The sequence below is a fragment of the Taudactylus pleione genome, unplaced genomic scaffold, assembly GCF_031769625.1.
Source record: "Taudactylus pleione unplaced genomic scaffold, aTauple2 ptg000814l, whole genome shotgun sequence".
In the NCBI taxonomy this organism is placed as follows: Eukaryota; Metazoa; Chordata; class Amphibia; order Anura; family Myobatrachidae; genus Taudactylus; species Taudactylus pleione.
This window is the reverse complement of record NW_028285216.1, coordinates 2550725-2564180: the sequence shown is the minus strand read 5'-3', so window position 1 is coordinate 2564180 and position 13456 is coordinate 2550725. Positions and strand designations below refer to the sequence as shown.

Genomic DNA, 13456 nt, shown 5'->3' with positions numbered 1-13456 from the left:
AAAGTGTATTCAATAAATAAAGTAACTCAAGTATGGACCTATTTCAATGTACTGCGCATTTCCATGAATAGTTTTCTATTCTCATGGAAGACCATATTGTGCTACATTTTTTTTTTACCCTACCTGCCTGCTGCTCTGTCACTTCTGCACACTCTCTTATATTATCTGCAGCATTTAGTCTGTGTGAGGAATAATTCCCTACTAAGAAGCATGAGTGATACATTATATTATTTATAAGGGATACTTCATGAACCTTCTTTTTTTTTCTGCCTGATTATTAATGTTGTCTGTTGTACAGGACTCGATCCGGCCGTACCCCCAGCAGAACGGCTGCGAGCTGTTTGAGATGTCAGAGCAGAGGGATGAGGACACGGCTGCATTTTGTCACATGCTGGATGTGTGAGTACATACAGCATTCCGTTATGCCTGAAGGCAGGAGTCACATGTGAAGGGTGGGAATATTGTCTGTGCAGTTATAAATGACACAAAAATATTTTATATGTTGTAGAAGAGGGTAAACTACTGTATGTTTTGTTAACCATTGGTAAAGGTCAGAACAGCTCAGGCAAAAGAATATAGAGAACAGCTCAGATAAAAATATATAGAGAAGAACATGGCATTTCTGTTGCTACACAATTACTTTTCTCTCATGGGTAAATGGATTAGTTGCATTGAGATATCTCAAAACTTGCACAATGCTGTAAAATACTGAATAATCCATTTCTCCTATGTATCTTCTCCCAGTCTGCGCTCTGGACAAAGTATGACCGATCAAATACACACAGGCATTGTCTGGAGTCCTGTTAACCTCAGTCCTGAGCACCTGGGTCCTGGTGTGAGCTTGAAGGTTACAGTGATAAGTGACCAACTGAGAGATCCTCTGACGTTCACCTGTGATTGTGAGTTTACATCCATTCCTCCATCTACCACTTACCATGTGTATTATGTTGCAGGACAATTAAAGCTGTAGTAATGTACTTTTTCTTTTTGTAAAGATTCAAGTCTGATTTTCCAAGGACAGGGTGCCTATTTCTTATTAAATAATAGGAAATTTTAACAATGCTATTTTCCCCCATGACTCTTAATCCACCAAAATGACAGAAAAAGTGTGATCTATAGGTCCCGATAAATGTCTGATCTTATTTGGAATCCAAAAGGTAGTACGAGGTAGATTTAGAGTTATGAACAACCCTCAAATCTCATGGGTAACCCATTTTAAAATGGTGAGACTCCTAGTCATACCACACATTGCATATGTACTCCAAAACCAGCGTTACTATGTTTATCACAATATCTTAGTTAAAAACAAACATTTCATATTTATGTATTGCTCTCTTTATACTACAACATTTTATAATGCCACACTCTGACGTGACCATCCTTTATTTCTTCTGCACAAAACAACATTAATTCGGATTAATCTTAATTTATAAGGAGCCACAACGGTTCTGCTGCACCATAGGGGATCGAATGTACTGCAAAGTTACATATATACAAAACTGTTACATATATTCATAATTGCAATCTGGGACTTTTGCATGTACTATGGGTTGCGCTAGTTATTAAAAAATGTATGTTCGTTTTGCCTGATTTTAAAGTGTGAGCCATGCATCTTCAGCTTACTTGAGTCAAACAACTCCTACAACCTATTTTAAGACAGATCTCCTATTTTTTGGCGGGTCATACTGTGTGGACACTTAGGGGTCTATTAATCAAGCAGTGATAAAACTTTTTCTCTGGCTTTTATACCAATGGAATCACTTACAAGCACTTCATGATTATCAGCAGGGTTACCACATAGAAATCAATGATTTATCATACAGTCCCTGTCATTTGCAGTGTTTCAGTAATCCTTCATATTGTTGATAGATATATATATATATATATATATATATATATACACACACACAGTGTATAGAATATTTTATATATATATATATATATATATATGTGGTACCGGAGTCTCTGCTTCCTGCAAAGCCCCGTCATCCTCTCTGCTGTCGCCCACAAACACCCCTCCCCCCATTTTTACCTGCTCTGTTTCAGCCTCTCAGATGGGCAAAAGTACTGCTTTTTATTGTCCTCTTGATCACACCCACTTCCGCAAATATTTTGAAGTCGTAATTTTAAAACATTTGTCGGTCCTCTTACACCCTCTCAGTGGTTTACCGCCCAATGATGGAGCGAACACTAGTTCTGCATGTAGCTCATAGGCCTCCACTAAGGGAAAATGCTAGTAAGTGGGCATGCTGCTTTAATGATATCCACTGTTTGTCTCCCAGGTTCTTCTACTGTAGATCTACTTATATACCAGACTCTTTGCTACACTATTGATGATTTGAAGGATCTCAGTGTATCTGACTATGTGCTCAAACTCTGTGGCTTGGAGGAGTTCCTGCAGAAGTAAGTACCATAAGTAATCAATGCTAAGGTATAGATGAGTTATAGGAATTACCTAGTTTTGCCTTAAGCCACATTACCTCTTTGAAGTTATGGCTATATCACCAAAATCATGCCAGTTCCTGCAAATTGGAACATGTTAAAATACATTGAAGAGCCAAAAGTCATGGGATAAGTTCCTAGTACTTTGTAGGACCCCCTCTAGCCCAACGAAGTGCAGCAACTTGACGTGGCATCGATTCCACACGTGAATGGAAGCCCTCTGGAGAGATGTTGACCCAATCTGTCTGGTTTCCCACAGCTCTCTGATTTTGGTAGGTGTAGGATCTTGGGTGCGAATGGACCTATTCACCATGTCCCATAAATACTCGACTGGATTCATGTTGGGGCGACTGTGGTGGCCACACCATTAGTCAGATTTCTAAAGAATGCTCCTGGAACAACAATTTGGGCTTGATGACACGGCGCATTATTCTGCTGGAATATTCCATCATTGTGGGGGTATATGAAGTTCATGAAGGGCTGCAAATGGTCATCAAGCAATGCAACGTAGCGGTTACCGGTCAATGATGTGTTCAGGCGGACCCAACACGTGCCATGTGAACACAACCCACACCATTATGGAACCACCACCAGCCTGCATGGTGCCTTGACGACTGCTAGGGTCCATGGCCCCATGGGGTCCGCACCACACCCAAACCCTACCATCAGACCGAAACAACTGGAACCATGACTTGTATGACCACGCCACATGTTGACAGTCCTCCAGGGTACACTTAGCAACATCACAAACCCAGGTGAGGTGCTATGTTCGTTGTCGTAGTGTTAACAGCGGCACTCTGGTGGGTCTCCTGCTCCCATATCCAATGGAAGTTACAGAATGCTGCACTGACTTGTTAGATATGCGTCTGGTACATCCTGCATTGAATATGGATGTGATTTAAGCCAGTTTCGCTTGTCTGTTACCACAGACAGTTCTGGCCAGGTGCTGCTGGTCACGATCATTAAGCACCCATGGTCGACCACTGCGCTGTCCATGGTGGGTGATGATGTCTTCCATGAGGTATTCTTGGTACACATGTGGCACTGTAGATCGAGGAATTTTGATTGACCGCACAACTTCGGAAATGGAATATCCCTTGCATCGAGCACCCACTATCATGTCACATTCGGACTCTGATAATTCACGTCGCCTTGCAATGAGCAGCCTTGCCAATGTACAAACGGACTCACAAGATGTCAGAAAACAACTGATGCAGGTCTGGGCAATTCCAGGATGTCACAGTATGATGACGCCACCTAAAATTGCATTACATACTGCTATCCCATGACTTTTGGCACTTCAGTATATATCCCATAATCTCTTTGGATATGTATTTTCCTTGTATTTTTCCATGGAGAGTTTCTTTGTTTATCTTTGTAATAAAATAAACTTTTGTAATTTAAAAACTTCTTACAGCAAATGTGAACCTCACAATGTTTTTTCCCCTTGAGGGCATTAATTTAGATGTGCACTCTGTGCTTCTATATCAGCCCTATACAATCTCCAAGATTTACATTTGACCACTGAAACACTTCACGGTCTATCAGTAACATTTAACTTTATCTAACAGACTACAATTCACAGATGTGTCCTCGTACACCTATGTTTTTGCACCAAATGGAGCGAGTTGCCTGCCTCAATTTTTCTACTTCTTCCTAACTATTGCGCCTTTTTATATTATATATAGTGTATTAGGTACTTGGGATTCATTTTTCTTCTTTGCCGCAAAGGAATTATAAAGTCACAGATAAACCATACAGATGGCGCAGGTCACTCATGTCGGACCCGTCTTTTTACTGTATACTAATTCCTCAACTTTGCTCCTTTCTGCAAATTTTGCATCTTACTTTGCTTTTAGTTAATGAGGAACTTGGAATAAGTATTTTTGTAGCAAAAGAATTGGCATCAAGTTGCAGATTAAGCATTACAATGCATTGCACAGGTTACTCGTATTGGACCTGTCTTTTTTTTCTCTTTACAGCAGGCTTGCCTAACTTGGTCAGGAGCCTCCCGAATATCGGGTGCCGCTCCCGACCCCCCAGAAAGGCTGGCAAGCCTGCCGCCTGCCCCCCCGACTACCTACTAGAAACCCCCCGCAGCGGAGGGGGCCCAATGACTCGATTCGCGCTAAATCGCGTCATCGTGGCTCCGCCCCCTGCTTCACAATGCCTTTATTTTCGGCAATGTGAGGAGGGGGTGGGGCCACGATGACTCGATCATGTGGCCCCGCCCCGGTCCCACGCCCAATACGGACCCATTGCCCGGCTACGCCCCCGTTGTATGCAGGCATTCAGCTCCGACTTCTTACTGAATGTCGGCAAGTATGTTCTACAGCATACTGCATAGTTTTACCTTAATTTAGCGCCTTAGTTTGCTTATAGTGTACTATTGGCCTGATTCAGACTTGGGAATAGAGTAAGATAGAGCAAGTTACTGTATACCTGGACAAAGTTTGCAAATACATAATTTTTTTTGCATGTGGGGTAAATACTGGCTGCTTTTGCATGTAGCCCACAAATGCTGGACAGCTTTATTTTTACACTGCAATTTAGTTTTCAGTTTGGATTTCTTCCAAATCTAATCTCTCTGCACATTTAAATATGCGGTGCAGTATGGTTTTACCAAGATGCACAGTTACTTGTACTTTCCTACTCTATTCCCAACTCTGAATGAAGCCCAAGTACTGTACTTGGGATTAGAGTTTTGGCGCGGCTAAGTTGCAAAGTTCGCGGCGTGCTAAATGGGGCTATTCATCGTGATTTGAGGATAGGTGTATGTGGACATATCTGTAAGTGCAAAAATAAGTTGATGTGCAGGGTATCTCACTTCCTGGCATTTGTGGGAAAAATGCAAATGTTTCTCAGAAATGCATAGAATAACAAGGACAGAGATCAACACAAGGAAGAACGAAAGCGAGATATATTTTTACTTTTCATCCTCATTACTTTATGTAAACTGTTGTGATTTTATTTTTGTACTCCTATTGGTGTGTTGCTTTTTTTTTTTTTCTAATGTACATTTTCAAATATTACTTTTGTAGTTTGTAGGTAATCTCGTTCAAGGTAATTACTTCTCATTTTAGGACAAGTGTTCCCCCTAATAAAAAAGTGGATTGCAGTCTGTAACCGAATGACCTCATTTCGCCAACTGATCACAGATTTGTGTCGTACATAGAGGAGGTTATTTGTCCTTGAGCAGTCTCAGTGGACTTACTTTACCACTCCTAGGAATTCCCTTTTACCATCAGTATACCACCCTGTTACTGTCTCCTCCCACTGCATCGTGGGTACCTCCCTGGCACCTGAAACCATTTGTTCCGCCCAGGCTGCTACACGGGCACCTGGAACCACTTCTTCCAGGCTCCTACTACCAGCATCTACAATCGCTTACTTCTGGGTATGTGTGGTTACACTGTAGCAAAACCTCCTGATTGGTGTTCGCTAATTCCCAGTGGTCCCTCACAATGGACCAGTGTGCGCTTGATAGCAAGCAGACTTGAGCATGGAGGCACTGGGTTGAACAGACAGATGGAGCGCGGAATAGCGGTTTGCACTGGTGGTCACAGGATGCAAGCCTGATATGCTCTTGCAAGAAGTTTAAGTTTAATGCTCCAATGAGATGTCTTTCAGAAGACCGTTATCTCTGTACAGGCTCATACACACTAGACGATGTGCTTAGCGATATTGGTGAAAGACTTTGGTGAAAGATATTGGGTGTACACGCTGAACAATATCGTTCTGTGACGTCATCCTGCCACATCCCTGAACAGGCACTTTCTGACACTATCGTCAGATTGGCCTGCATGTTTGTACGACAGCAAACATTGTTGTCGTTTGGTGCATACACACTGGACGATATGAACAATATGTTGTTCAACGATATCGTTCATATCGTTCACTTTTATCGTGTAGTATGTATGCCCCATAGCATACAAGATGAAACAGATATATCCACATACACCTAACCTCATATCGCTCCAAATTTCCCATTTCAACGTGAAACGGCCTTTGCTATTTAGCCATGCCTAAATGCTAATTCCAAATGCCTATTACAATATACACGGATTAAGACACAAAATGGAGTAAAAAGTAGACAATCCAGGCTAAATAGATAGGTCCATTGGAGTGACCCTCGCCATGAATCATATGCTTAATCTGAGAATCTGAAACTTTCAACTAATTATTTTGTTCCAAAAGATATCCGTAGTGCCTAGTACACTATTTGCAAAACTAAGACACACAATTAAGGAAAATTTTGCAGAGTTGAGGAAAAAGTACAACCCATGAGCATTGTGCCATATGATGCAAACCCTTAGGTTAGGTGTATGTACACTACTCTCAGGATGGTCAAAGGAGATTTATTTGAAGAGCTCACAAAGCCCCTTTTTTTCATTTTCAACACACAATACTGTAGGGTGTAAGCACGCCATGGTCTCTTTACTCAATCAAACTATGTGCATTCGCTGTGTCTGTGCAGTTAGCTTGGACATTTAACATTGGGCCTGATTCAGAGTTGTACGCTGATGCCACCGCTGCTGCTGCGTCTTTGTATGCAACTGATGTGCGAAAATACGCGAATATCGCAGAAGCCAGTGAATATACTGAGACGCCCGCCTGCGGCTTTGCAAATCCATGCATCTCCATACAAAGTCGCAGCAACGGTCGCAGATCCTTTGTTTTATAGATCTTCTGAGTAACCCTATGGTAGCACAGAATGGGTGCGGGAACTGAGACACTGGAGCCATATTTCTTGTGTACAGGATTGCAAACACGCCTGTGTTCTTTGCTGCCACTACCTGTTACCACTGCCAAATGCTTCCCGACTGTCGGTCACACTCCGAGTAAATAGTCGCTGCAAGCATGGGCAGTGTACTGGTAATCACTCAACTGCGAAAATATCGGCATAGCGTACAACTCTGAACAAGGCCCATTGTCTCTAATGGACAGTGGGGAGTAGTTGCTCCTCTGGTGCCTGTAAGTCTGGAAAGAGGGGAGGGGATCCTGCCAATACTTCCAGGATTCTGCTTTGTGATCTAATCACATCCTATAGATGATTTTGGGCTCCAGAGGCAGGGTGACCAGTTCCACAGGCAGGAGACTCCCTGTTACTGAGCTGAAGTTTTTAATGGTACCGGTGTAGCAATTAGCTGACACTGATGGGCAGCTCTCTATGCACATCTTAAAGACACTCAGACTCAGGAGGTTCCAATGTGAGGCATTCCAGTAACGTGATGTGGGGACTGGCGGGACTAGCACCCCACAGAGGGCTCCAGGTCCCCCTACACCACCAGGGAAAATGTAAGCACAATTTTACTTGATAACTTCAATACATAACTACATGTTAAATATGTAAACCAGAGGTTCCTAATCATGGTCCTCAAGGCTCCCCAACAGTTCAGGTTTTAGAGGTATCCATGGTTGAGCAAAGGTGATTTAATTAATACCTCAGTCAATTTGATTTAACCACCTATGCTTAACCATGGATATCTCTAAAACCTGATCTGTTGGTGAGTCTTGAGGACCGCGTTTGGGAACCTCTGATGTAAACCCTCTTTACCAGGCTTTACAAAATAAGGAGGATTGCTTTACAGTAAAATCCATTTTAATCCATTTTATTTACATGTGATACTTGGGACACCGCTATTCACACACTGTGCATGGTGCACAGCACAAGCCTTTAACCTTCTCGGCACTGTAGCCAGGGACCTACTTTCCCGACTGCAGCACCTACATTGGTCAGCAAGCACAAGTTCTCCTTTACCCTGCACTCAGCTATTACTACACAGCTTTGGGATTAATATTTTAGCTAACTGAGACACCCTCTCACTGCCGCAGTACTTGACTCTGTCCAACACGTAAAGTAGTGTACATTCAATTAACACTCGGACTGCACTAGTCTATAATTATTGGACTTCAATCAATTAAGTGCTGGGGCACCATAAGCTAGTCCTACAGTCCCCATCTTTCCTCAATAAAATACATCGCACTGGGTTTCATGCCAATGCGCTGGGACCTCCATTCTCCAGCGCTCAGGGTGTATACGGTCCCCCATTGTTTGGTAGCCCACACTCATGCCAGTAGCATACATTTGCTTTCCCTCACTGAATCTCAGCAGCTGCTCTAGTCAGCCCAGGGCTGTGGCACAAACACAAAGTACAATACATTTTAAATTCATGATTCAAAAATTGCTCTGAAGTCTGTGGGGTATTCTTTGACAACTGGCCCAGTTGCTGGCCAGACATCTTTCGTGATTAGTAATGCCATACATTGTACAGCTAAAACTGCGCTATGCAAGATGTGAGCAAATCTCAGATTCTGGATCTGAATGAGCAACTGGCAACACTGGGGTCCATTGAAAACATGGAGAGACCTTTTCTGATATCTGAGCAGGTACTGTTTGCTGAACTTTGGGACCTTTGTAGAAAGAGTCTAAGATGTGGGAGAGTAGCATGCTAATGTAGGTAACTGGGAGATGGATCAGGACTCTCCTCCTTGATACTCTTCTAACACATCGATCACACTACATACACGTTAGATTGTATGATACTGGGGATGTAACCTGGATAACTCTGCAAATTTGGAGTAAATGACAGTGCAGGCAGGCGTATTCTCATACCGTTTGGAATGGGGCATGTCAGCAGCAGACTGACTTACAGAACAGAAATCAGTGTAGCTTTCAAAATCACTTGAGTTTCACAAATCACTGCAGAACAGAGGGGGTGATTCAGCTGCAGACGGAAATGTTATCGCAGTTGCTAACAGCTGTAATATAGTAATGACCATGGGGTCACGCAAGCCGGCCACAGCAGATAAGTAGAAGAAGCCAGGAAAGCTCCGTCAGCCGACAGAGATCCTGGCCTCTCCACTCCACAGACCCCACCCCAATGGCAGCAACATGCCTCTATTTTGGGAAATGGAGGCCATCGCTGCCCCCTCCCTGCCCAGAAACAGCAGTAGACTGACAGTCAGATTGCGTGTGGGATCATCAGGCGGTAAATGCTGGGACTTGAGTCCCGGACAGAAGGGAGCCTGTCCGCAGTGGCACTGTGTGGGTGCAATCAATCTACCTTGCTGTTTGTAATCTCTGTATACTAAGCTTTGCCAGGATCAAAGATTGTGGATTGATTATACTGTATGCCACATTTTGAATGGTTCATGTGCTGAGCTGCTCATGAGCCTGCCAGGCACTCTGCCAAGACCCCGGGACTGTTGCTGTAAGATGAGACAGTGAGTGAAATGCTGATAATTCACACTGTTTATGTCAAAGTTTAGCATGTAAACACAGAGCACTGACTAACTGCGTATTTCATGTATGTGGCTGTTGGAAAAGTGATGATATAACACAGCACTTTGGAAGAGATGAGAGTGTAACATTGTGTGTATGAAGCCAGCCCCTCAGTCCCAGAACTTGTGTAATTTAAGAGTGTCTGTCTCAGGTATATGGGATTGTGTGACCGTTCTTGCTTACTATATATATATATATATATATATATATATATATATATATATATATATACATATATACAGTCAGGTGCATAAATATTGGGACATTGACAGAATTTTCATATTTTGGCCTCTATTCGCCACCACATTGGCTTTGAAATGAAACAAACAAGATGTGCTTTAACTGCAGACTTTCAGATTTAATTTGAGGGTAATTACATCCAAATCAGGTGAATGGTGTAGGAATTACAACGGTTTCTATATGTGCCTCCCCCTTTTTAAGGGGCCAAAAGTAATGGGACAAACTAAACAATCCTAAATCTAACTTTCACTTTTTAATACTTTGTTGCAAATCCTTTGCAGGCAATTACAGCCTGAAGTCTGGAACGCATAGACATCACCAGACGCTGGGTTTCATCCCTGGTGATGCTCTGCCAGGCCTCTACTGCAAATGTCGTCAGTTCCTGCTTGTTCTTGGGGCGAAAATGCCTTCAGTTTTGTCTTCATCAAGTGAAATGCATGCTCAATCGGATTCAGGTCAGGGGATTGACTTGGCCATTGCATAACATTCCACTTTTCAGCCTTAAAAACTCTTTGGTTGCTTTTGCAGTATGCTTCGGGTCATTGTCCATCTGCACTGTGAAGCGTCGTCCAATGAGTTCTGAAGCATTTGACTGAATATGAGCATATAATATTGCCCAAAACACTTCAGCATTCATTCTGCTGCTTTTGTCAGCAGTCACATCATCAATAAATACAAGGGAACCAGTTCCGTTGGCAGACATACATGCCCAAGCCATGACACTACCACCACCATGCTTCACTGATGAGGTGGTATGTTTTGGATCATGAGCAGTTCCTTTCCTTCTCCATACTCTTCTCTTCCCATCACTCTGGTACAAGTTGATCTTTGTCTCATCTGTCCATATGATGTTGTTCCCGAACTGTAATGGCTTTTTTAGATGTTGTTTGGCAAACTCTAATCTGGTCTTCCTGTTTTTGAGGCACACCAATGGTTTACATCTTGTGGTGAACCCTCTATATTCACTCTTGTGAAGTCTTCTCTTGATTGTTGACTTTGACACCTATATACCTACCTCCTGGAGAGTGTTCTTGATTTGGCCAACTGTTGTAAAAGGTTTTTCTTCACCAGGGAAATAATTCTTCTGTCATCCACCATAGTTATTTTCCGTGGTCTTCCGAGTCTTTTGGTGTTGCTGAGCTCTCTGGTGCGTTCTTTCTTTTTAAGAATGTTCCAAACAGTTGATTTGGCCACACCTAATGTTTTTGCTATCTCTCTGATGGGTTTGTTTAGATTTTTCAGCCTAATGATGGCTTGCTTCACTGATGGTGACAGCTCTTTGGATCTCATATTGAGAGTCAACAGCAACTGATTCCAAATGCAAATGTCACACCTAGAATCAACTCCAGACCTTTTACCTGCTTAATTGATAATGAAATAACGAGGGAATAGCCCACACCTGTCCATGAAATAGCTTTTGAGTTGATAGTCCCATTACTTTTGGCCCCTTAAAAAGTGGGAGGCACTTTTAGAAACCGTTGTAATTCCTACACCGTTCACCTGATTTGGATGTAATTACCCTCAAATTAAATCTGAAAGTCTGCAGGTAAAGCATATCTTGTTTGTTTCATTTCAAAGCCATTGTGGTGGTGAATAGAGGACAAAATATGAAAATTCTGTCAATGTCCCAATATTTATGCACCTGACTGTGTGTGTGTATGTATGTATGTATGTATATGTGTGTGTGTGTATGTATATATATGTATATCTCATACAAACTCGGCACTCACATGCTTTTCAAACTGCAATTCCTTTGAACATAGGGAATGTTGGTTCCAAAATATTGCAATAATTTGTTAAGCTGGCCACCGCTTCACGGTCATTCCCATCTAGCCAGTCCCTACACTGATCACCTAAGTGGTGGCCAGCTTAACAAATTATTGCAATATTTTGGAACCAACATTCCCTATGTTCAAAGGAGTTGCAGTTTGAAAAGCATGTGAGTGCCGAGTTTGTATGATATTTTTTAGAAATATTATAGTAATAATTTGTTGTCATGGACGGCAGTAAAAATACACCGCCCCTATATTTTCAAGGCTGCTCACCTCAGGATGCAGGAGGTGCTGCGATTTAAGTCTAGGCAAACAATTTCTGGTGTACCACCCAGTTCCTGCATTAGATAACCATCCATATATAGAGCAAGTGCTAGGATCTGAATTTATTTTCACAAATTCTGATTCATTATTAGCATAGCGACATTTCCATTTTATGGGACTGTGCAAATTTGTACTTGTAATTATACTTGTTATGATTAACGGGATGTGTTTTCCTTGTTCCTTTTAACAAGTGGAGCTGTGGTATTGTGAGAATCACATGGTAGTACATCATTACTGAATACCTCGCAACTATCTCTGTTTTGGCAAGCCAGTCCCGGTTTGAGGGGGGCCATACTGTTGTTCTGTGGGTTGACACATTTTGTGTTTTTGCTCACAGGAATTTAGGACGAAGTGAGGGAGCTGGTACTGCTTGCAATAGAGGTAGGTGCCAATGGTACGTGTGGCAATTCAAGATTATTTCTTGACAGGTGATGTGGTTTGGGGGCTGCCTACGGATTCAGAAGAGCAATACATGCCCCCTGAGTGTAGCCATGCCCAGTTTAACATGGGCATGCTCCTAATGTGGCACAGTCATTACCGATCCCCACCCCTTTCCAGAGAAGTCGTAGAGGGTGGGTTATGACTTTAATATGTAGGTAAATGATATGCTACTTTGCATGTTGATGTTAAGAGATGTTGAACAGGAAAGATTACTGCAGTGTTTCTCAAGCTTGAAGGTTGATGTATCAAGCAGTGAAAACAGTGTAAAAATTTACCAGCATAGAAATTGCATATAGCAACTAATCAGCTTCTAAAGGTCCCCATACATCAGCAATCGATCGTGGAATTTGCAGATGATTGTGTACAAAAATATCTGCAATGTATCGGCTTCGCAGATTTCAACCAAAAAGTGATTGGAATTGGTATATCAGATTGTCCAACGTGTTGGATTTCACAGATCAATTGGGGCTGTAGATTGCTAGTGTATGGAGATGATCAGCAGATTTACAGACCTTTACTAGTAAAATGATGGGTATATCAAGATTGGCTGATCTGTGTTTGCTGAAAACTATCTGCAAATTACTGAAAAGATCTGTAATGTATGGGCGCAGATTGCTAGATTGGGAAATCCTAAGATCAGGCATTACATCTTCAAATTGTTCAAATGTGGTTTTTAGATTGCTGATGTATGGGGGCCTTATGTACTTGATAAATGTTACCTCAAAGCTGATTTGTTACTATGGGCATTTTCTTCACTTGTCCACTTTTCCACTCTGTTCACTGTTAGGTATTCACCCCCTGGGTGCTCAGGACCCCTAACTCGTTCACGTTTTCCTAGCTGGTGCACAAATGTATACATTACTAACTCACATATATCACATTTAAAAGAGGTGGTCTAGAAAGCATGAATTACTAGGAACAGAGGGCTCGATTCAGACCCGCTCGCTAGATG

The 13456-nt window shown here is 42.2% G+C and overlaps 1 protein-coding gene across 3 annotated transcripts in view; it reads left to right on the top strand.

The window, feature by feature from the left end:
- PIK3C2B (phosphatidylinositol-4-phosphate 3-kinase catalytic subunit type 2 beta) overlaps window positions 1–13456 on the top strand; it is a 202458-nt gene that overhangs the window by 46161 nt on the left and 142841 nt on the right. For all 3 annotated transcript variants that reach the window (XM_088458178.1, XM_088458180.1, XM_088458177.1), the window contains exons 3-5: window positions 299–399; window positions 745–899; window positions 2283–2403. In XM_088458178.1, coding sequence (XP_088314304.1) covers window positions 299–399; window positions 745–899; window positions 2283–2403 — 377 coding nt within the window. The remainder of the gene's footprint in view (window positions 1–298; window positions 400–744; window positions 900–2282; window positions 2404–13456) is intronic.